Source organism: Grammomys surdaster, unplaced genomic scaffold (genome assembly GCF_004785775.1).
Source record: "Grammomys surdaster isolate TR1022 unplaced genomic scaffold, NIH_TR_1.0 363, whole genome shotgun sequence".
Classification (NCBI taxonomy): domain Eukaryota; kingdom Metazoa; phylum Chordata; class Mammalia; order Rodentia; family Muridae; genus Grammomys; species Grammomys surdaster.
This window is the reverse complement of record NW_021604782.1, coordinates 9,192,452-9,218,127: the sequence shown is the minus strand read 5'-3', so window position 1 is coordinate 9,218,127 and position 25,676 is coordinate 9,192,452. Positions and strand designations below refer to the sequence as shown.

Below are 25,676 nucleotides of genomic sequence, written 5' to 3'. Positions count from 1 at the left end.
CACACCCACCATGTCTCCCGTGCTCCTTTCCCTGCCAAAAGTGCACTTGAAGAAACTTTCTGTTCTGCTTTTGAATCTCTATCCACATTATAAATCTAGCTAGACTAAGTGAACGGTGGTCAGGCCTCATCCTCAATGTGTCGACCAATTTGTTCTCTACCAAACAAATGGATATAATACTTCCAAATTCAGCATCGCTCAAACTTTTAGAGGCCAAGCAGAACACAAATTTTTGACCAAATGTGACACAAACAGCCCCTAGCTCAACCCCCAGCATCTGAAATGAACCCCAAAATCTGAAACTTTATGAGCTGGGCCTTTACTATCTGCACTTTACTATTCTGATCTTCCTAGCTGCCACCAGAATGATCCATTAAGCTCTAGTCTAAGATTCCCTAATCCAGAGCTCAACGTTTCTCCAACAAGCTACTAAAGAAGGTCTATGAACCATAAGGTCAAGTTTATCACAGCCAAGACCTCACTTCCTGGCACTGATTTCTCTGTAGATGCTCTTCTGGCTGCTGTGACAAACATCTAGTAGAATAAGTTATGGGAAGAATTATTTACTTTGGATCATAGTCAAAAAGGAAATAGACTTTTATGATGGGAAAGGCATGGTGGCTAGTTCTGTCGATGATAGCCATGAGCTGATAGTCTAACTCCTATCTTAGAGGGTTGGGAAGTAGAAGGGATTAGAAGCAGGTCTACAATACTGTCCTAGACTTATGCCCAGCAATATGTGTCTCCCAGCTTGGACCTTCTGCAGTCTCCCAAAACAGTGCCTGGCTAGAGACCAAGTCTCCAAACATGGAGCCCGCGGAGGCCATTGCACACTAAAGCTCTAATGGTCAACATGCATAACTTCACACATCCCCTGGGTGATTCCTATTGACGAATGCTTAGAACAATGTGTTCCATCCAAATCTTGCAGCATTTCTAAATATCTTCTGCCAAGGGATTGTGCAACTTGAACATCTCAAGAATGGAAACTCACAGAGCTGTAGGTGCTGTCAACCCTGAGTCTTCCTCTCGAGAGACCAATCCAATGACTTCTCATCCATCAGGTGATATCTCTTACTATTAATTATAAACTTATTGTAATCACAACTAAAGTCATCATGTGTTGCATTGCTTGAGTATGCTTAAGACAGAAACCAACCACATTGTCCTCCATGTTCTTCTCTTGGAACCTGCTTTTCTCTAATAAGTCAGCTCTCTACCGCTGTTTTCCTGTCCTAACCTCACCGCTGAGAGCACCCATATCCAGGGTGAATAAGGCTGTGTTTTCAACTTCAGTTCTTCACTGATGTTTCAGTTTTCAGCCTTTCTCTCTCATTCTCTCTCAGACCTATTCTAGCTGAATCCTGGCTTAAACTCGATGTTTCGTATATGAATAACTGGACAGTCTTAGAAAATATTAACTACCTGTTTGGTTGGCTGCTCATGTGCACACAAATAATATGCACACCGATGCCTCGCAATGTTTGGGGCCAGTAAAGGTTTGATGCTGGGAAAACACAGGAAAGGCTAAGGGGTCTTGTATCTAGTAAACATTGCATAAAAAGAGAACAGAGCCATGTGACCAAACATGGGACCTAAGAAGTAGATAGAGATGGGATTTTATGAAGTGATCTCCTCATTCTGGCCCCATAACTGCTTATGATCTGAGTCTATGTTGGCTCAAAGCTAAATTTCAACCAGAGTACTGATATACTGAATATTGTGATATACTATAATAAAACAGAATCCTGGGCTACTTGTATTTATTATAGATCTCTGGATAGCTCCACAGCAACTAATGAGACTCTGATCTTGGAGGAGTCTCTTAGGAAAGTAAGTCTAGGTCCTACAACAACAGGCCAAGCATCCAGAATGAGGCAGAGAGGAGCACATTCATTTAGATCCACCAGCTCTATATCAAGGACTTAAGAGAAACCTCCTCCTCTCCAACCTTCTTCCTCTTTCTTCTTTTCTCTTTGTATAGCACTGGGCGTTGAACCTCGAACCTTGTGCATGCTAGGCAAACATTCTACCACTGAGCTCCACTCTGGCCCACATTTTACTTCTTATTTTGTAACAAGGTTTTACTCCATTTTTTCCATTGGCCTTGAACTCACAATGCAGCTCAGACAGCCCTTGGACTTTTGATCTTCTTGCCTCAGCTTCTGGGGTAACTGGGATGACAGCCTATACCAACAGGCTTGGTGAGACCACTTGTTCTTAAAGCCAGACATGGTTGATGGGATTGTGGGCACATAATATACCATTGCCTTTATTCTGAATGCTTTAACTCAATAAGTGAGCCTTTATTTTAAAGGTGTGGATGTCAGAGAATGGCAGCTTTTCCTGGCTTTTTACAGAATGAATCTTGGGCTAACTTTGAACCTTTATTTATTTATTTATTTATTTATTTATTTATTTATTTATTTTTGAGATGGTGTTCCTCAATATATCTCTGGCTAGCATATAACCCACTATGTAGACCAGGTTGCCCTTGAGCTCATAGAGATCCTCCTGCCTCTGCCTCCCAGGTGCTGGAATTAACAGCATGCACTACCAAGCTGACTTTGAACTTCTGATTTTCCTGCTTCTCTGCCTCCTAAATGCCAGGAACGCCAGCTCGCACCCCTAGACTGTGCTTAGTGGTGCTGGGGATGGGGAAGGAACTTCAGGCATACTAGGAGGGCACTCTGCCAACTGAGCTACCTTCCCAGTCTTCCTCTTGTGCTTCTTGAATGGCATCGTACCTGTGAACTGTCACGCCAGTGACAGATACAGCTCTACCTGTCCCTTAAGCCTCACTGCTCAAGCTTTACTAAAAACCTTTGGGATTGTGTTTCTGTTACTATTGTCTTACGTTGCTCAACCTTTAGAATCACTTAAGAATATTATGTCAAGTAGTCCAGTTTAAATGGCTATAGAGGCGTGTCCGTGTACCTTGACAATTTCATTGTCCATCCATGTTTTTCCCAAGACCTATGTGCTCCATTTCTTAAGCTATACCTATTCTGATTTGTTTTCTTGTCAAATGGGGTTACTTTTTATTTTTTGGTAGAAACTGTAAGAGTCTGTTAACAGACGATAACCAGTATTTTTCAAGTTCCTGTGCATTTTCGAAACACACATTATACAGTCTTTACATTATATGGTCGAAACTATACATTTCGAAACAACATATGTCTGTAATTAACTTTGGAATCAGAGAAAGGGAAAGCCATGTAGTAGAGAGGTCTATGTATTTTATACAGATGACACCTACTGTTTGACTCAACAGCGTGTCGTGGGCATCACACTCGTGTGCGGGTCTTTCTGGTCTTTCTGTGACTGCTCAGTCGCACTGTGGTTTATTTTTCTCTGTCTCCTCTTGGGCCACTTGTAGCCCAGGCTAGCATCAGTGTAGCCCAGGCTGGCATCAGTGTTCTTTTTGCCTTCACCTCCTGGGTGCCAGAATGACAGGCAGGCCGACCACACCTAGCACCCAACTCTCTTTTGATAAACATTTGAGTTATTTCTGATGTTTCAGTATTAAAGACAGAATTCCATATTCATTCATATTTATTTGTATGTCTTAAGTCCTTTATCTGAAATAAAATTGAAAAGTCCCCAAAAGGATGTTTAGGAAGTGGGCTTGGATCTGAATGCTGAACTCCATCATTGAACTCAATACAGTCAGTGGAATTTAAAGAAGGAAACTGAGGAAAGCCCACAGGCCCCGAGCCATGGCTGCAGCCAGAGGGCAAGAGCAGAAGATGAGAACCATCTTGTCGTAAGACCAGTGCTGTGTTGGAGACAGTCTCACTCTGCAGCCCAGGCTGGCCTGAACTTCCAGTTGCTCTACCTCAGCCCCCAAGTGCTGGGTTTACAAGGATTAAGCCAGTATTTTATTAAATAGTTTGAATTTTTGTCAAAAAAGGTAAACATGACATTTTTGAAGGTTAAAAGTCTCTGGAGATACTGTCCTTGTGCTCTGAAGCCTGCTTTGCCTGGAGAGATATGTGTGTGTGTGTGTGTGTGTGTGTGTGTGTGTGTACTATCTTTTAAGGTTATAGAAAAGAAACTTGAAGTCACTCTAATGCTTTCTGATCTATCCACTTCTTTGCAAATGACCTTTCCCCTTGAGAGCTGAGTGTAATGTGAACGTAGAAAGGTAAGCACTTTCTGCATTGCTTTGCTTTAAGAATGTCAAGGATTCTGTAATATTTTATTTGCTATCCAGTTAACAACAGTTGCTACAACTACTCTATCATCCACTGAAGAGTTAAGGATCTGAAGATAAAAGTAAAAAGTTCCAGAGAACTTTAATATGTAAATGAACCCTAAGATGTATTATTTCATACACAAGGAGCTCTATACATAAGCCGTCTCCTAATTTGGCTCTTCTCTCTGTGTGCATGTTTGAAAATTTCATTAAATCCAGGCACACCGGTTTCCTATGCTTCTGAGCAACCTTAATTTTATATAATTACATTTGAATGATTTGAGGGAGTCGGTTTTCTCTTTTCCCAGATGCATGGCCTCTGTTAACATGAAATGTTTCTTTCTGAGGTCCTAATTGCAGGGGTGGAAGTCAGAGCTCATCACTGTCGTCTTCTTGACCCTCATTGCAGAAATCAGCTGTGGCAGTCCCCCTGAAGTTCAGAATGCCATCTTGGTCGGGAATGCCAGCTCCACCCAGGGGAGTGTGGCTCACTATCACTGTCAGGAAGGCTTCGAGAGTCCTGGAGGAAAGATCATTTCTGTTTGCACAGAGAAAGGCTCCTGGAGTGAAATCACTTATGCATGCACAGGTACAGATTCCTTTCTGCTGGTCTCCTGTTACCTGGGAGCAGCACCAGAGAATATGTGGAGTGACCAGCTGCCTTCTTCTGGGTCACACTCACCTTTGCCACTTACCCCGGTCGGCATTTGGTTTCAGATTTATCAGCTTAATCTTGATGATTTAGAAGAAATATTGGGAAAATAAAATATAGAGGGAATTTTACACATCCATCTTTTGAAACACCATAATTCACTTTGTGTGTCTTTGTGTGTGTGTGTGTGTGCATGTATGTGTGCGTGTGCGTGTATGTGTATCTTCTCAGCACTAAGACTACACAAATAGGCCACCATGACCTACTTTTTTTATGGAGGTTCTGGGTATCGAACTCAGGTCCTCATACTTGCATGGCAAACACCTATGGTCCGAGCTGTCTCCCATCCCTAAGAGAGAAATTTGATGACATCCATCCTGCCCATCTATTCATCCCACAGATGAAGATATATTCAGTGTGCTCTATGTATGAAGCACTACATTTTTGGAATTTACAGTGTGGTAGAAGGAAATGCACATTCATATGTCCTTGTAATGTTTTGTAAATAAGTTCAAAGCATTAGAGACTGCTGAAGCCTGTGGGAAAGGAACCCTTGGAGGAGATAGACAATTCTTACATTCAGCGATTGCCATCATACATGCAAAAGATGTAGGCTGCAGAATGGGGAGGAGAAAAAAGACGGGAATCTAAAGATCTAGGCCACCTCGTTCCAGAGATGTCTCCCTGGCTGAGGAGGGAAGAAGGACAAGCCAGTACCACCTTCCAGGTTCTCTGAGGCCAAACTCATGAGACTGATGGTCTTTCTAACCTAGCATCACCTCTCTGGCAGCACCTCCAGGACTTATCTGGAGAATGGAAGACAGCTTTCTCCCAGAACTGTTCCCGCAAGAAATGGCTTAGTGTGAGAGCTGCTTAGCTGTGGTCCCTTAGCCATGTGTCCGCTGCTCAAGGTCCTCTGCTGCCACCATTCAGTATTCAGTGGGGGCACAGGGATTAGTCACTACATGAAAAACCAGGGGATCTGCATGGGGCACAGTAAGCTATTAATTAGCTGATCCTTGTACAGCACTTTGAAGAACAAACATGTTATGTAACCGCTAATTATAATTACTGTCCTCAGCCCTCCACCTTTTACTAAGTCTGTGGCTCCAGCTGCAGCTGTTTCCATGGGCTTATGCAAGCTTTGATTTCGGGAGAGAAAAAAGGCATTCTCCCTGGGAGCTAGGCTCTTTCTGTGAGGAGGCTTGTGTGCCCTCAATCAGGATTGGCAGCTAAATTCGATTTTCACAGATAAAGGGAATGATTTACATGCTGATTAATTCGTGCTTCTGTGCAGATCATCTCTGGAGGGGTAGGCTGGAGAAGCTTCTGGAGATGGAGGAAGAGATGCTGGTTGTCATGGTTCTTGCTTAGCTGTCCCCCCTTTTCTTTTCCCCATTTTTCATCAGTCTTACCCCTTCCCGACTCCCCCCTACCCCTGTGTGGATTGTATGAATTTTACTGTTTCATGGTTCACTTCTTTCCCTATCATGATCTTTCCTTGTATTCCCTCCGTCTTCCCCTCTGTCTATATGTCTGTGTTTAATTCCAGACTGGGAAGAACAGATTATCTGTACAGAGATTGTTTTGAATTACTTTAAACTATGTTTGAAGTCCTGTGCCTCTGTGTTAGTGGCTCAGATCTGTAATGTTTTTAATGGAGTGTGAACTCTAACAGGGTGGTAGGACTTTTTTCCCTCTAAGGCCGGTTTGAACTGGAAACTCCAGACAGCTGGGAATTAGGCAACTGCTTTAGTGTCTGGAAAAACCCGAGGTGGAAGCTTCACATTAATGACTCGGTTTTACTTCAAGATCAAAGAGGCTGATTTGTTCTTGATAAGGCTGTCCCCGGCATCCACTCTGCACAGGTCATTTACCTCTTATGTTTCAAGTCTGGGTTAATAATTACAAGGTTAACACTCCACACTCCACCAGTCCATCACTCCATGCTCTTAGGAGAGCAACAACTCTGTTGAAACACGGACTGTAGATCTCCCAGGAGCCTTTCTGCATCCCATAATCAGCCCTGCCTTGGTGGCTGCAAATGCCACCAAGCTCCTATTACCCTCTGTCCCTCCTTGGTTGTCAGCCCTCCTCACCAGCCTAGCAATCGCTGGCTTGCAGCTCTGTACATTTTAAATGGGAAAGAAGGGCTGGCTGGGATAAATGGGCACAGAACTACATCAGCCGCACTGCTGGCTGGATCTGAATATGTACGGAACTTATGCACTACCGACATTTGCTGTGCTCCCGCACAGCAGCTTGCACGCCCAGGGTTCTCTTGGGGGCCCTAATGCTTGATCTTATTTCATCCTCAAAACCTGTAAAGCAAGTTTTTTCAGGTCATAGCTGAGTGATCTGAGACTCATGGAGGCTAAGCAATTTCCTTAGGGTCATTCTGTAACTAGTACTTGATGCAGTTCTGATTTGAACCCAAGCCTGGAAGCCCTGCAGTGCCACACTTTCCTGTTCATGCTCCCCCAAGCTTGAATTATTTGCATACTACCCAGATGATCTTTGACATAACTAAAGAATTGTTTTCATAGCTTGTTTCTTAAAATAACATATGTGTAATTATATAGATACACATATATATTAACACATTTTACACACACAGAGGCATATTTAGATGGAATTTTGCTACATTGCTCAGGCTAGTCTCCAATTCCTATTCTTAAGAGGTCTCCCTGCCCTAGCTTCCCAAACAGCTAAGTCTATAGACATATATTACCATGCCTGAGAAACAATTTAAGTTTGTAGTTTTAATATAGCAATCAAGGATTCCTTGTAATATGTGGCATATCATGACTCTGATGAAGTAGATGTATTTTTTTCTAATGTGCACAAAAATTAATACCCAGTGTTCATATAAACATTTATTCATGCACCATAAAAATCACCATAAAGTGTGTCATTTACTTTAGTAGTTTAGGCATGCCGCTTTTACCCACGTTACATGAATTTACCTTAGGACTTAACACAAAGAAAGGAGGCATCGGGCTGTTTATAGCTGAGCACACATCTCTTCAGTGATGTGCCCCATGTCTCGTTGCCACAGTCATCAAAGTGTGCCCGTTTTGCCGTCTATTTGGCAATGACGTCAGAGCTTGCCTTTGTGCTCTATTATGATATCATCGGGTTTCTTTTGGAATCAGGAACTGTTTGGATTGGAGATACTATTGAATTTAGCCACCTGAATTCAGTCTTTTAGTGTTTTCAAAAAACAGAGAAGGGCCCCAAACTGCAAACCAAGAGAGTAAACTAGACTCATCCCCGACCCTGTACAGTGGGTCTTCTGAGAGAGCTGTCTGTCCACTCTGCGCCCTTCCCTTCCCAAGTTATCAGCCTAACATGAAAGGGGAATTAGGTATCACTTCCCTTCCCCTACGAATGACCGTCTAACGGCTAAACTCGTGTTCTGTCTTAACCCTACTCTAACCCTTCTATACTTTAGTGCTGTTGATCACCCATTCATTCATTTAACCAGTCAGTCAGAGAAGAAAACACTTTATGAATGTCTTTATCCAAGGCATTTGCTAAGTTTAGAGAGATAAGTACAGCTTTTGCTATGACGAAGTTTCACTCTGAGAAGTAGACATTAAATAACTGATTAAAAACACAGTAAATGCCACACAGAGAAATATTACATGTTAACAGAATGTCAAAATCCATATACATATTGTATTTATATGTGTGTTATACATATACACATATACTATATCTGTACAAGTACCTCACCACCCCTACACAGACGGGATAAAGTAAAGCAAAGCTGAGTATTTTATTATCCCAAACCTAGTACAGGTTCAATAGGACCTTGTAGGACCCTTCTTTGTGTCAAATTGGAGATGCCTATATGTCCTACAACTAGACAGACCCAAGGCCTGCTCTCCCTACTTCTACCCAATGTCAAACCCCAAGTCTAAGCTTGACTGGATGGCCAGTTCATCAAAGAAAAAGGATACAGGGTGAGAGAGAGTGAGGTTGCCTTTGCTAGGGTAGAAGTGAGGGAGGTTGACCTTGCCTCTTGGCTTTAATGACATGCTGGACTCTCCCTAGATGGAGTGAGGAAGCCACCACACTCCTTCATACCCTTACCTTCTTTGCTTCCTAGGAATTCTTTCTCTTAGTGACTTGACCTCTTGCACTGCTCTTGTCTGAGGGTCTCCTTGGCTATCAGTGTTCTCGGGTCTCTGCCACTGAGCCCCTTTCTGTGACCTATTTGGATGTCTTACTTTTACCTGCTATTTCCTTGTTTCTTCTGTTTCTATGCACAGACCTGTGACTTTTAGGGCTGTTTTTCCATTGGACGGTAAACAGATAACTCATATCTAACATGTCCTAAATGCAGCTCATCGCTCTGCCTCTGCTTGTGTTTCTTAGGAGAACTCTGAAGGGCCATTCATTCAGACTCTTGAGCTCAAAGGCTGGCAGTCAGCCTGGACTCCTCTCTGTTCCTCCTCCCTCACCTCCCAGTCATCTCCTTCAGAGTTGTTTCTTGTTTTATAATACAGCATCCCGATTTCATCTCATAGCCTCTTGACTGCTTTAGTGTGGAGGCTCCTAGCAGTGGGGTCTGACATGTTTAATTGTGAGTCTGGACTCTGTCCCTCATGCCGCCTGACCCTTGTGGTGTCCAGCCATCAGGTTATTTTGAAGGTTAAAGTCTTGTACATACTCTCTGGCCCATAGTTATAACTTAATAAGTGTTCATTCTTATTGTTTTTATTATTGCTTCTTATGACTACTGGGAAAATGAGATCAGGCCTGTGAAGAGCAGTCTGAGCCTGACATATAGTTGTCGTTGAGGAAATAGCATTAGATTCTATTTTATGACCTCCGGTTCTTCTGCACCCTGGTGCTTCCTTTCAAATGGAAAACTGTCCCCATCATTATCCTGCAGCTTGCCTCTGCTCAGAGTGTCTGTCCTCAATCTGGCAAGCAAGCCCTTCCCGGGTTGCATCCTGTGTTTCCTCTGCAGCCTCTCTTCTGTACCTAGCTGACATTTCTCCCTCCTTCCTCTTCCTCACCTCACGATTTCACTGGCCTGATATTCAGACTCGCTGTTCTTTCTGCTCCCATGTGGTCCCTACTCTGTAGCCACCTATGTTCCAAGGCTGTGGCCACCATGAAACTTGAGTTTCCCAGGTCCTCCAGGCCTTCCTATCTTGTGCCCTTCACACATATTTGTGTGGAGCCTGTGCTGATGCTGTTCAGCTGTGGGTTGCCTGTGACTGCGTTTGCTCCTTCCATTAAGCAACGTGCCCCTTGAGGGAAGAACTGATGGTCTAGTCTTTTTTGCAGTCCAGTGTTTGACACAGGAGGATGCTTGTCATCCGGTAGCAATTCTGTAAGTCATGAGTAATAAATGGAAGAGGAGACCAGTCCGAACAAGACTTTCCTATGCTTTCCCCCTCTTTTTTTTTTTTTGTTTTCATTTTTTTTTGTTTTTTGGTTTTTGTTTTTGTTTTTGTTTTTGTTTTTCGAGACAGGGTTTCTTTGTGTAGCCCTGGCTGTCCTGGAACTCACTCTGTAGACCAGGCTAGCCTCGAACTCTCGAACTCAGAAATCCACCTGCCTCTGCCTCCCAAGTGCTGGGATTAAAGGCGTGCGCCACCACCGCCTGGCTTGTTTTCAATTTTTATAGCATTTGTTTACATAGTTGTGTATATGTGTAGGTGCATGCATGCCACTGTGGACATGTGGAGGTCAGAATCCAACTTAAGGGAGTATGTTTTCTCCTCTGGGCTTGGGGGATCAAACTCAGGTCATCATCTTGTTGGCAAGTGCCTTTATCCACTGAACTATCTCCTCAGTCCCTATGTGTTTTTCAATTACTGACATAATTAGAATTAGTGTACATTTTGCCAAGTGTTGTATTTTCAAAGGACAGCATTAATGCAGACGTATAACACCTGGAATTTTTGTAAAAAAAAAAAATAAGTCTGTTCAGTTTGTTTGTAGAACTTGATGGGAAAAGACGTCAACTTTGTTAAGCTACTCTTTGGGATGGAATATCTGGCATCTCTATAATCAGATCTGGGTCCCATCTGTGCAGAGCATGGCACAGGCTAGAGGCAGATGGCATCTTTGAGATGTCATTTACAGTTGTCATAGTGAACGAGCAAAAAGGATGAACAAGAAAGGAAACCCTTTTCTAATCTCTACTTGCATGACACAGGCACCCCGAATAGGAAGGTTGTTTGCTTTATTGGCAATTGAGGGAGAAGATGGGGGGGAGGGGGAGAAATACCTCTGCTTCCTCTGGACCAGCTGCTGAGCTACCATCAGAAGGCTGTTCAAAGGATTAGAGATGATAAAAGTCCTGGTCTTTAATGGGCAGCAACAGAAGTGGCCATTTATACTTGAAGTTTATCCAATGATGGACTCACTGGTATCAACATCACCTTTGCTAACCAAGGAGATGCAAGAGCAAGGCCATTGCTTTTTTGTTTGTTTGTCTGGGTTCTGTTTGTTTTGTTTTGTTTTTTCCTGCTGACAACTGGATTCTTTTTTTCCACATTATTATGTTCTGAAGAGGAATACTGATGTAGAAACCTATGAATTTTTTAGGCTTCATAGCTGATACTCTGATGTCTCTATAGAAATTTGTGTTTTCTTCTCAGCCTCAATTTACTTTCAGTTCCTAATATATGACTTGGATTTACTAAAAAAAAAAAATAAGTGTGGTGGGATGTAAACTCTATATAATGCCAGTAGACATAGGCCTTGTCATATGACCCATTCAGGAGTCCAGGTGAATTCAATGTTGACCTTGGTTCTGTACAAGAGAATTATGTTAACCCTATGGTGTTTCAGGCTCAGGTTCCTTGTTCCTTATGGTGACTAAGAACAGATTTATTGTTCTTAGCCAATAAAAGGAGTATCATTTCCTGAGGTAAAGAATTATTGAATTATTCTCCCTTCTCTCTCTCTCTCTCTCTCTCTCTCTCTCTCTCTCTCTCTCTCTGTGTGTGTGTGTGTGTGTGTGTGTGTGTGTGTGTGTGTGTGTAAGCCAGAGGTCAACTTTGGGTATTGTTCCACAGGAGCCATCTGTTTTGTTTTTTAATTTTAAAAAGGTTTATTATTTTTAGTGATGTGTCTGTGTGCAGTGACTGCAGGCACCCGTGTCAAGTCCTTTGGATCTGAACTTATAGGTTGTTGTGAACTGTTTGTTGTGCGTGCTGGGAACCAAATTTGGGCTTTTGAAATGAGATCTCTCACTACTCAGATCTCGTCTACTAGATGGCCTGGGATCCATCCATCCGTTTCCACCTGCCTAGTGTTGAGGTTGTAAGCACGTAGATTCCAGTGGTAGCCAGTGGCCCATCAAGCTGATTACAGTAACTTAATAAGTGAACAGCAAACAAATGAACATCGGTTCTGAGGCTCAGACCCAACTCCTTGTGCCTGTGTGGTAAACATCTCTTCTCACTTATCTTGGTGGCAGTCTTACCTTGAGTTTCTCCCCAAACAGAACCAGAAGTTTGTATTATTACATAATGGGGAGTAAAGACTCAGGAAGCAGGATCGGAGACCAAGAGGAATAACTAAGTGGAAGAAAGAACCAGTGTGAGGATGCTGCAGCATCCGGGTCTCCCCGGGTAGGGGGCGCTGCAGCAACCGGGTCTTCCTGGTGGCGCTGCAGCATCCGGGTTTCCCCTGGGTACGGGGCACTGCTCCACCGCTGATACTGCTTTCTGAAAGGCTGTGGAAACTCAGTCACTTAGGACAACCTCCATGGACAAACCTCCATGGACAAAAAGGACAATGACTAGTCCACTCGCTCCTGTCCTCAGCGGATTTAACTCCTCTCCCCTTCCAGGCTGCATGTGCTGGAGTGTGTGAGCCACAGCAAGGAAACCCCAGAGTACTGGGCAAGACACAGCCATATTGCCAAAGTGTATGCAGGGCTGGCATACACTAGACTTAAGAACCTGGGAAATGAAAGCTCAAAATGACCCATGGAATATTTTTTTCGGATGAAATGGAAATTCTTATCTCCAGGGATGATAAAGCAATGCCTAACTTAAAATGTTTTGTTGTTGTTACTTTTTCCCTCATTTTTGATGTTATTGTAAAAGAAGTTGCTTTATTATCCTTTAATCATTCATTCCTAGGGTACAGAAACGCAGATTAACCTGTGTCCTACAACATTCCCGAACACCTTCCTTAGCCTTCATAAATTTGTAGGTTTGTTTGTTTTTGTTTTTAAGGTTTGAATTTTTTAGGGGTGTCTGCATATAAGATCATGTCATTTGCAAATAGAAATAGCTTTTCTTATCTGTAGGAAATTTGATTTTAAGAAGTGAAAAGGTAGGTTTTCCCCATGCCATGCTGAACAACTTTGTAAGTGGTTGGAAGGCAGCGTCCGTTGGAAACTATGTTACTTAAGGAAGTCATGTGTTTTCCCATACTGCCAGATTCTTCGCCTGAAGTGGAGTGCAGGTTATTTAGAACCAACAGAACCAGGAGAAATCTGGCTTTTCACCAGATCAAGATCACATGGCTTCTGCTAGAGGAGTCCCAGGGTGACCAGGGACTCTGTGGAGAACTTATTCACACCAAGCTCCTCCTGAGGAACCATCCTTTATGGTGACATATGCCACTTCCCCTTTGGGATTCAGCAGTCACCTGAATGAGTGCCTATCACCCAGAGTAAGATGAGGGAGGAGAAGCTCTTCCCTATGTGCTTTTAAGGAAGTTTCCGGTCAGAGCTCATTTCTGGGGAACTTGTTTCTGGGCCTTGCTGCAGCCTCCGAGTGGAACACCAGTGGCATCCAGTGGCCCATCAGGTTAATCACAGATGGAGTCCTTCCCCACCCTCAGGCAGTAATCTTTTCTTTTTTTTGCCTGGTCAGGCAGTGGGCCAGGCTCATTCATGATGAACCATCTGGGATTGCCTGAATTGCTCAATTCAACATCTGAACCAGAGCGTGACTGGTGAGCAGCAGAGATACCAGCTGGATAGACTCCAAGCCCCCAGGAGTTCCCTGAAGCCCATTGATGAGGTTCATGTGTCAATTCTTTTATTTTTTCTATTCTAGAAATAGTGATAGAAATTCATGATGTGTCGATGTTTAATGACACCTGTGTGAGATGGCAGATAAGTCCAGAGAGAGTGAACTCCAAGATCATGTACTTGGTAAGTAAAGTGAGCCGCTTTACCTTGGAAATGCAGAAATGGAAGTGTGAGCAGAAGAACTTGCCTATGTAGGAGCTTCACTTCCCCTCTCCTCCCCTTCCTCCCTCCCCTTTTCTTCTTCCCTCTCCCTCCTTTCCTTCTGCTGGCTTCCCTTCCTTCAGTCACATAAAGTGAAACCATATTTGTTTGCAAATATATAGTAACAAGCTACAGTAGTGTAACTCGTGAAACAGCGCAGTTAATTACTTGGTATAAGTTGGTGTAGAATCTTGCTTGAATATGCAAGTCTAGGTGAATTTCGTTCATTTTGTAAAGTTTTTTTGGCATATCCCCTTAAACAGAGATTCTTGAACACACATTGGTATTTCAGTTAGAGCCAACACAAAACCAAGGCAGGTTTAGAAGATTCTTTTCAACCTCCATTCATTTAGAAAATAATTATTTTCTCTAGCAGGTCGTGAACGCTGTCATTACACAGGTGACCATGAAGGCAAACCAATGATGCTTCTATAACTAGGGAAACAACAATCAAAGCACACTGTTTAGCACTGCTGTCTACCAGCTATATGGTTTGAATGAGAACTATAAAGACGCTTAGTTAGTCTCATTGTTTTTCTGGTTCTACTGCCCTGTTTAAAAAGTGGGTGGTATTGTTAAGATATACACGTATTTTTCATCTAGCATATACGCCATCTGACCCCGTGCGACTGTGGGACAGGCATCAGTTTGGCATTCTCTTTGTTGCTCGTTTCTAAGCACTTCTTGCTTTCTTGCCTCAGAGAAGGCTGGAAGCATGTGCTGATTTGGCATTAGAACTTCCTTTAATTGTTCATTATTTGTGGTAGAGGAGCCACGAGTTCTCACTTCTGTCTCAGCTTAGGTCTTACTCGTTCCTGGGCTGATTGGGCCTTAGGTACTCAAGGTAGAGCAGGCCTCTTTCCTCCGTGGTTACTCACCTTTGTGGTTACATAGTATCTAAGATGGGACCTCAGAGAAACAGCTGCCGAAGTGTCTGTTATTCTGATTGGAGCCATGGTGGATTCTCTTGTCTTTCCTATTCTAAAGATACACATTGAAAGACAGCAGCCAGATGCTGTGGAATCAGTTTCTGAGGAGACATTCAATGTGACCACAGACAGCAGGATCCCAGAAGTGTGCCTGTACCTCCAACAAGGAGCCAATTACACCATGAGCATTTCTGTAGCCCCTCCCAGGCGCTCTGTGCCCGCCATCCTTGGCTTCCGGACGGCTGGTAGGTGAAGGGAAAGAGGCATTCCTCCTGGGGAATGCTGAGCACAGATGTGGGGAACCAAGAGGACAGGGGATTTCTGTCGGTGTGGGTGGAGGGATGAAGCTACTCCATGGGTAGAACCAGAGCAGGAGTAGTAGGAAAAATTCTTATTCTGTTGTGGTCCAGCTGAATGGCCCTGGTGATTGTTTCTCAGGTGAGTCCTTGGGGACAAGTGGTGGTAACAGAGAGGACATTAAATGATGATGTCACAGGTTTGCTGGTATACAGGGGAGTAGAGGGCCTCACCGCTTATATTTGCTAGGAAGCCCAACAGGCTTTCTTTCCTTTGTTTAAGAAAGAAGAGTAGCAGAGAAGCTGAAGGGTTGGCTTCTCATTTACTGTGAGCTGGTCTGGGTGCTGGGTCAGTTAATAGTGGTTAAGTAGGGGCAAGGGGCAACCCTAGGGTGCAGAGCGGTCTGTGTTGGTTGAATAGGGAAGTGGACCCAAAGGAGAGTTAAGATAACAGGAACAGGCCGGGCGGTGGTGGTGCACGCCTTTAATCCCAGCACTTGGGAGGCAGAGGCCAGCGGATTTCTGAGTTCGAGGCCAGCCTGGTCTACAGAGTGAGTTCCAGGACAGGGCTACACAGAGAAACCCTGTCTTGAAAAACCAAAAAAAAAAAAAAAGAAGAAGAGGATTTGTATTTAATAATACTTTAAAGATAAACTTTGAGCAGCAGTGGTGACATTTATTATTTGTAGCTAGTTGTTTGACATTCCATTAAGAAAAGCTACCTCAGGGGGCTGAAGAGATGGCTCAGCGGTTAAGAGCACTGACTGTTCTCCCAGAGGTCCTGAGTTCAATTCCCAACAACCACATGGTGGCTCACAACTATCTGTAATGGGATCTGATGCCCTCTTCTGGTGTGTCTGAAGAGAGTGACAGTGTACTCATTACATAAAATAAATAAATAAATCCTTTTTTAGAAAGAAAGAAAGAAAGAAAAAAGAAAGAAAGAAAATAAGAAAAGAAAAGCTACCTCAGATATTGCTGTCACCATGCAGCGGGGAGATGACAACCTACCATCAGGCAGAAATAATAAGGTAGCTTGCCTATTGAAACAGTATAAGACCAGCTATGAAGCTAGGCCTCTTAGGACTTTTTAATGAGTAAAATTTACTTTACTTCAGGTATATAATGTGAGAAAAAAGATAAGAAATTGCTCTGTAACTAAGGAAACTATACTGAATGACTGACCTGTGGGCTTTCAGGGATACGCCTCTTGAAGAGGTCATCAAAGACCTTCAAACACATCTGCGGCTGAGTCAGAAGGACAGCATTCTTACAGATGTCTGATTAGCCCTCAAGTGCCTTTTCCACTAGGAAAAAAAAAACCAATGAGATCTTTGGAGTCAGCAGTCCCGCTGTGTACCTTGGCTCTGAGGGAGTTGTATCCTGGAAGGTGCAGGGAAGAACATCAGATTTAAGGAAAATTCATTTTCATGATAAAAGCAGCAGTCTGCATTAAAGTCTTATCAGCCTCCAAATCAAATTTATCTTTGAAGAAGTACTTATGAGTGAGTTTGTGTTCATTTATGCTGTTTATTAATATTTCCCAGATTTTGGAGTTTAGGATCCAAACTAAAATCAGGATAAGGAGCACAGGGCACGACGGAGGCCGAGTGTCATGTCTGCCCCGCTCTGTTTTGTTGGCAGTTTAAATGCAAACAGGCTACATTTGCAAGTTAACCTAGTGAGGCTTAGGGTTTGTGTGAGTCACACTGGCTGGAAGCAGAATATGCTAAGCTCTAGTCTTTATCTTTGCACCATTGAAAAGTTCTGTCGCTTCATCCGCCTAGATTCTGCATATCATGTTGTTTGGCTTTACTATCAAGATGACACTACTTCCCCTCAAACGAACAAGGGAGCTGTACACACACACACACACACCACATAAACCGTGCACACACATGACAAACATACACTTGCAAACACATACAGACATATCTCCCACACACAACACATAAACCACACATGCATGTCACACACATCCACATTATACACACACCACATAGATTATATACACATACACATGTAAACACACACATATACATACATACACACTTATCACACACATACACAGTCACATGTAAATCATATACATACACGTGCAGACACACCACACACAGAGACACACACATCACACACATAAACATGAAAAGACACAAACCCATCCCATACACATAAAAACACACACACAGACATATCACACACAGAGACATATCACACACACACAGAGAGAAAGATACATCACACACATACATATACACATACACCACCCATAAACATGCAAACACATATACATAGAAAGGCACACACACACAAACATGCAAACATACACACACATATCACATACACATATACAAGTGTGCAAACATACATACATAGACATATCATACATATATACAGACGTCATATATACAGACGTTTCACACACACATTCATGACTCTGGGAAAGTCTGCATCATTCTGGAACACAGATTTGCTCATAGAATCATTTCAGTTTCGTCCCTTTAGGAAGTTGGTTTGTTGATACCTTTATCAGTTTCTTCCTTTACTCTTGTCAGCCCATATTTTCTAGAATCTTTTTTTAGTGTGTGTGTGAGTTTGGGGTAGATCGCCTGCCTACTTGTCTGTGCGTGCGTATGTGTGTGTGTGTGTGTGTGTGTGTGTGTGTGTGGCAAAGGCTGACCCGACCATTCCTCTGTGTCTTTTCTGTTGTGCTTGAGACAGGGTCTCTCTCACTAGGTAGCCCTAGGTGTCCTGGAACTCATTACACAGATAAGGCTGGCCTTAAACTAGCTGAGACCTTCCCGCTGGGATGAAAGGCAGGCACTTAAGGCTCCACTTTTAACCACCAACCCCGGGTGTCTGTTTATTCTCTTTTCCAGAGAATGGTCTCTTGAGTTCTAAACTGTACTTTCCCTTTTCTATCTAGTTAAATCTATTTAATTTTTATTATTCCCTCTCATTTCTAAATGGGGGTGGTGGTGGTGTTTGTTTGTTTGTTTTTGAGACATGGTCTCATGTAGCCCAGGCTATCTTCCAACTTACTACATAGCTGATACTAGCCTTGAACCCCTGATCCTCTTCCTCCACCTCACTAATGCTGAGATTGATAGATGTGTCATCATATCCAGAACACTTTTAAATTTTGTAACTGTGTGCAAAATTCAACACATTCCTACATTTTTCTGTGTAATAATAGAAATCTCGGAGGCTCCCCTCTCTCTTGCAGATTTAAGTTTTGACAGAATTCCCCAGATGCTGTCAATTTTTCTCTTCTTCTTTGCTTTTAAGGTGTGACTTAATTGCTATGCTGATTTTCTTTTGGCTTAAATAGTTATTTTAAAATGTGCTAATACATGTTCTCTTTGCCCTTCCTTTCATCAATTGCACAATTGCTGTGCTGATTTCCCCTTTTAAGAATTAATTAGAACTGTATCACATCACCCAATTACCGTGATGGATATGCAGGCACACATACATGTCTTAGTTAGGGGTTTACTGCTGTGAAGAGACATCATGACCATGTCAACTCTTCTAAAGGAGGATACTTCTCTGGGACTGGCTTACAGCTCAGAGGTTTAGTCCGTTATCATCATGGCTGCACACAGGCAGACGTGGTGCTGGAGAGGATGTGGAGTTCTACATCCAGGTCTGCAGGCAGCAGCAGGTAGAGAGAGTGAGCCACTGAGCCTGGCCTGGGCTTCTGAAACCTCAGAGTACTTCCTCCCTTCCCCCTCCTCCCTTCCCCCTCCTCCCCTCCCCCTGTTCCCTCTCCCTCCTCCCCTCCCCCTCCTCCCTCCCCTCCTCCCCTCCCCTGCTCCCTTCCCTCTCCTCCTTTCACCCTCCTCCCTTCACCCTCTTCCCTTTGCCTTCTTCCTTTTGCCCTCCTCCCCTTCCCCCTCCGTCTTTCCCCCTCTCCTTTCCCCCTCCCCCTCCACCAGTGACACAATTCCTGCCACAAGGCCACACCTCCAATAATGCCACTCCCTAAGAGTCTGGAGGGGGGGCATTTTCATTTAAATCACCACAATTCATGCATGCATATTTAAATTAGTACATGAAGTTACCCGTTTCCTTATGAGATTTCATGCATAGTTTGTTTGTTTGTTTGTTTCTTATCTCCTCTCTCTTCTTCTAATCTCCTTGCCCCACCTCCAGCCTTAAAAAAAGATGTATTTGTTTTTATTTTATATGTTGGGTCCTCTAGAGCTGGAGATGTAGAAGGTTGCCAGCCATCTGATGTGGGTCCCTTAGTAGAGTGGCAAGGACTCTTGACAGCTAAACTATCTGTTCAGTCTTTTCTTTTTAATAATTACACTTTAATGTTAATTACTTCTGGTCTTGTTACATTTTAATATACTTTGAGGGTTTATTGACACCTCGTGGACTTTACTGCTTGGTCGGACTGTCTTCAGTGCAGCGGATGCTGGATGAGGGTGAACTCTGTCTCACCACACGTTATTAGATCAGGCAGGACTTGAGTTGTGTAGCTCTCCATTCTTCTCCTTCTCTCCTGTAGAGGCTAACTGGTTTCTCCTGCATGATTTGATGCTGCAGCTGTCAATATACCTGATACATGGATGGATTCTCTCAATAACAGCAAATGGCTCGCTCTGTCTGCCCAGCATTGTTTACCTTACCTTACCCTTGGATGCAGTACTGACTTCCTCAATTTCTTTGTTCTTTTGCATTTGTATAATATGCTGTGAACTATCCTCAAAAACTGACTGGATGAGGCTGCCATGACCAGCTCTGGGAGTCAGAACACACAGAACCTTTCTGGGGAAAGACTGGTATTTGAATAAAATAAAGTGGATAAGCGAACTTCATTATTGCTTCCTGGGTGATGAATTCCTTTCCAGCATTTTGTTTTCTTTTTTCATGCCGGATTCCTGTGTTTTTTCTTTCTTTGCTTTGCTTTTTATTGGTTCCACAGGTTTCTGTTTTCAGTGAGTCAGACAATACAGATTTTGTTTTTCTTCTACAGGTGCCTGAATCTTTAAAAGAACCTATTTGGGCGTGTGCCTCTCTGATTACCAGTGTTAAGGCTCACCAGTGTTGGCTTCTTTCTGTGGAAGGAAGGCAGAGCTGACCATGGCTGTATTTCTTCCCTCCTTTATTTAGACTGTCGGTCTGGTGGGTCTGGCGCTGTAGTTTTGTCGCACGCTGCTTGTAGTAATGTCTCCGGCAGCTGTTTAACCTGAGGTGTGTGTTTTAGTCGGTGCGGTGTTAACTGCCCATTTTTCTCAGCTCTCTTCTCTGTTCTCCTCCCAGTTCTGCTCCCGTGTAGAGGACGGTTTCTATCTTTTCTCACTGTGGAAATGGGGTCTTTTCTGAGCCCACAATTATCTGAGAGTGTCTTTTGTTGCCTTCCCTGTGAATAAGGGTTTGAGTGGAGATTAATTCTTGAATTTAAGAATTCCGTAAACAAATTACACTGGCTTTGGGATTTAAAGCCTTAGGAGCCACTGAAGAGTGAATCTAGGGTCTCCCACAAGCGAAGCTCAGGCTCCAGCATCCAGCCACCTCAGTGTGGATATCAAAGAAGATCCCTTTAGCAGTAAAGCTAAACCTTAGGTCATCTGTTTATACACACGGTACGTGTTGACTGACAGCATCTAAGTGTCTGACCTGGTTGCAGTTCAACAGTAAAGGAACTTTCTCATGAAGCTTCAGTGTGTGGGATGTAAACGCTGTGCACTTGATCAGTCTTCCTAGGGCCCTAAGGGATTTTGATCTGTCCACAGGTTAGGAATGGTTTCCTTCACCAAGTCACCATTCGGATTGTTACTTCTTCCACACACAAACCCCACTCTTCCCCCAACCCCAATACACCTACGTGGAACTAACGCCCTGCCTTCTCCTTTAAATGTTCATGTTTTTTTTTCCTCTGCCTTCTGGGAATGTGTACCATGCCTACTGTAAACGTCTGTGTGTGTGTGTGTGCGCATATGTGCGTGTGTGTACATGTTTCATGTGCACTCATGTGTGAATGTGTGTGAACATGTGTGTGCATGTGTGTATGCACATGTGTGTGTACATGTTTCATGTGCACTCATGTGTGAATGTGTGTGAACATGTGTGTGCATGTGTGTATGCACATGTGTGTACATGTTTCATGTGCTCTCATGTGTGAATGTGTGTGAACGTTTGTGCATGTGTGTGTATGCACATGTGTGTGTACATGTTTCATGTGCACTCATGTGTGAATGTGTATGAACATGTGTGTGCGTGTGTGTGTGTGTGTCTATAATGTACTTACAGTAGTAAGTCCTGTTGTGCACATTCATCTCTGAGGAGCATGTGGGGAATCTGAGATAGTTTTCTTTTCTTTCTGCTTCTCTCAACGCTTTCCTTTCTAACACATTCTTCTTTCATTAGAATTATTTCGGATGTTTTAAAGAAATTATTATTGAAAGTAACAAACAAGAACTGCTTAATCTTACTATCATATTGCTTTGAAAAAAAAAACACAGCAAAACAAAACCCCTGGTCCCTTTATACACACCTCCCTCTCCTTCCCTTAGTGTGGAAGGATCATTTCATAGGCTTCTAAATTACTTCTCCAGGGAAGATAGAGCCCTGTCTAGACTGGTGCTTCCTCATGAGGTGGATGTCACTCCCTCTGACCTCACTTTTCACTGGATTATATTAATGTGCTTATCTCTGTCCTCCCAGTGACGGACTCGCCGATGGCTGGGTGGGCTGGCCTTCTTTCAGGAGCAGCTCTTTGGAAGCCCACCTCCCTGAGTTTAATATTTGAGTACCTTGTTCTGTGGACTTGTGAAGCTGTTGGCCTTGGGCCAGCTCTGCTGTGTGTCTGTCTTCATAACGGCGTGGCAGCCTACTGAAGCAGCAGAGTCAAGCTGTCCTGTCAAGCCAGGGTTTTGTTACATGGAGCTCTCTGGTCCTGAGGTCTGCACTTAGATGATCTTCCTTGTTGCTGATCTCCAGAGTGCTAAGGAATGAGTATTGGCACTAGTAATAGTAGCCGATACACCTTTTGTCCTGGCTGCCTCTCAGAATTGCCAGGTGAGTCTACAGTCATACCACCCAGAATGTGTCCAATCTCAGGTGATCTCTCTAAGCAAGGTTGAACCTGGTTAGATTTGCTGTTCCTCAAAATCCTATGGCGAATTGCCTGATGACCTTTAAAACCTACCCCACAGATGTCCACACACCATTTAGAGGTGCTGTCTGTGTGGTTCTGATGTGCAGTTAGATTTGGGGGCTAAGGAACTGTGCCTCCATGAGGACATTCATCACTACCTTGTCCTGGGCCTGTCTGGCCTCCTCCACTGCTCAGGTTCTCTATCCTTCCTGTGAAATTTAGCGACCATGCTCACTTGCTTGGAAGGCGGGTTGGATAGCTGCTCTGAGCCTCCCATAGCCCGGTCTCTTTTACACCGTGCTAAGCGTAGATGTCCTCGTGTGTCTGCCTTGCATATGGCAACCAACCTTTCCTTCCAACCCAGATGCAAATTTTGACCCATTTTTAGTTATTCTCAGTCACTTCTGTCAGGAGTGGGTGCAGGAAGTAGAAGCCAGACGCCTTCCTTCCCGGTGCTGTCTTCCTCTGAACTCAGCTTGTAATGGCTATACCACAGAAAAGCTGTCTCGAGTGGGAACTCGCAGACAGTAGCTCTGCTTCTCTTCTGTCTGTGTACAGTCGTAGACATTATGTGCCGTTTCTTCCGTACATTTTGTACATGGGTACATTTGCTGTTCCTCAGAATCCTATGGCTGTCCCCCTCCTCTGGATATCCTTGTGAAAACTTTAAACACTGTGAAGACGAAGGAAATCTGACAGGTCTTCCAATTCTTAGAAACGTATTTTCACATTTTCCCGTTATAGTCAGGAATATTGTCTCTCGGCTAGTTGCCTTGTGCTGCTGCATATGTTAGCAATATCGAGATCACTTTGGGCAATGCTGATTTTGACTGCAATGATTTGCCATTATCATGCATGCTTCTTAGGTGGCACAGACTCTTATGAGAGATTTACATATTAAATGAGACTGTAAAAGAGAGTCTCCCTGACAGAGGCTTGAACTTTTGTTTGGGGCTGGGGATGTAGCTCAGAGGGGAGAGGGGTTTGACTTGGGAGCTTGTGGATTTGATCTCCAACGCATTAGAAAGAAGAACAAACAAACCACCTTTTTCATTGGTAGAAAAGGTAAAAGGTATTTGTTAGGACATTTGCTTTTCCTTTGAAATTGCTTTGTTGGGGGGGAGGCTCTTTAATTCATCCAGTGGAGCCTCTTCTTTGACAGCATTAAGAAAATAAAGGATTTCGGGGGATGTTCCCCTGCAGGGGGATGACTTGTTCTATACAGTGGCCAGAACAAGGCTGCCTCTTGGTTGTTAATTACTACCTTAGCTGAGCTCTCAGCAGCTGGAGGAATGCTGTCTGCTCTGAGTGTAGCAGACAGTCCCTCCAGCCTAGTCATCCACCTTCCAGTCATTTTCTGTTGGAAAGCACCAGCCCTGAGGCCAAACCCATAGAGTTTTATGCACCATTTCCCTTATTCTCAAGGTGTCCATCCACAGAGGCGCTTCAGGACATTTTGTTATGGCCCAAGCACAACTGACTGTCTACAAAGGTCACAGCTTTATGGCAACGTTTCCGCACCTCACTCAGTGCTCCCAGCTGCCCATGATGTAAGAAAGCAAGCTGTATCAGTTGATTCCACGAGTGAGAAAATTTAGGTTTAGAAGAAACCCTTCTGAACCTCACTTGGCCAAATTTATACAACTCAGGAGTTTTTCCGGGTGTGGTAGCACTTGTCCATAATTCCAGGACACAGTAGGCTGAGGAAGAAGGATTAAGAGTAAGAGTAAGAGGCTAGCCTGGGTTACCTAGCAAGTTGAAGGAGGCCTGGGCTACAAAGTGAAATCCTGTCTCAAAAAACAAAACCAGGGCTAGAGAGACTCAGTGGTCAGGAGCTTCGTTGCTCTTGCAGAGTTTGGGTTTGGGTCCCAGCACTCACATGGCAGCTCACAACCATCTGTAACTCTAGTTCCGACAGATCTCATGCTCTCCTCTGGCCTCCAAGGATATCAGGCAGGCATATGGTACATAGACATACATGCAGGCAAAACACTCATAAAATGAAAATAAAGAAATCTTGAAAAACAAAACCCAACCGGGCAGTGGTGGCGCACGCCTTTAATCCCAGCACTTGGGAGGCAGAGGCAAGCGGATTTCTGAGTTCGAGGCCAGCCTGGTCTACAGAGTGAGTTTCAGGACAGCCAGGGCTACACAGAGAAACCCTGTCTCGAAACAAACAAACAAAGAAACAAACAAACAAAAAACCAAAAAGAAAAAAGAAAGAAAGAAAAAGAAAAACAAAACAACAAAACCCCAAACAAGTGAAAAACCATGGTCCGTTGGTAAAGTGCTTACTGTTGAAGCATGATGATGAGGTCCATCCCTGTAACCATGGAAACCTCCCAGGAGCAATGGTGCTTTAGAACCCCCAGGAGCAGTAGTGGTGCACACCTGTAATCCTAGCAGTGGAGAGGCAGAGACAGGAGGATCCTGGGTGCTTGCTGACCAAATGGTCTAGCAGAATCAGCGGACTCCAGATTCAGTGAGAGACCCTGTCTCAAAGAATAAGGTGGAGAGCAATTGAGAGCACACACACACACACACACATGCATACATACACACACATGTGCACAGCACAGATACACACAGACAAACATGCACATGTGTGTGCACAGACACCTGTGCATACATAGACACACATGCACACACTCGGACATACACACAAATGCTCACACACACTCACATGCATACACGCACACACACATACTCGTACACTCAGATACACACACACACACTTTCAAACAAAAACAAACTATAGAGCTAGTACTTGAGCCTAAGTGCGTAAGATCAAATCTAAGTGTGTGCTCCTTGTGTTACACACCCTACTGGCCTGTGAAAGTGTTCCAGCTGCACTTATATTCAATCGTGATCTATCTGCTTGGTGATGCAATGTTTATATATGTTCTCTTGTCTTCTAGAAGATGGTCTCTTAGAAGATGATGGAATTTTCAATATTTCAGTATTTAATGAAACTTGTTTGAAGTTGAACAGGCATTCTGGGCAAGTTGGATCAGAGCAAATGTACCAAGTAAGATGATCCCTTATCCTCCAAGTGAGATGATCCCTTATCCTCCAAGTGAGATGATCCCTCATCCTCCAAGTGAGATGATCCCTTATCCTCCAAGTGAGATGATCCCTCCTTCTCCAAGTGAGATGATCCCTTATCCTCCAAGTGAGATGATCCCTCATCCTCCAACTGAGATGATCCCTTATCCTCCAAGTGAGATGATCCCTCATTCTCCAAGTGAGATGATCCCTTATCCTCCAAGT

General features: G+C 43.7%; 1 protein-coding gene across 1 annotated transcript in view; it reads left to right on the top strand.

Annotated features, from left to right (window-relative positions):
* Positions 1 to 25,676, top strand: part of Susd1 (sushi domain containing 1) — a 116,442-nt gene that overhangs the window by 45,553 nt on the left and 45,213 nt on the right. The window contains exons 6-9 of the mRNA XM_028780018.1: positions 4,608 to 4,787; positions 13,898 to 13,995; positions 15,061 to 15,247; positions 25,325 to 25,434. Of these exons, the coding sequence (XP_028635851.1) occupies positions 4,608 to 4,787; positions 13,898 to 13,995; positions 15,061 to 15,247; positions 25,325 to 25,434 (575 nt within the window). The remainder of the gene's footprint in view (positions 1 to 4,607; positions 4,788 to 13,897; positions 13,996 to 15,060; positions 15,248 to 25,324; positions 25,435 to 25,676) is intronic.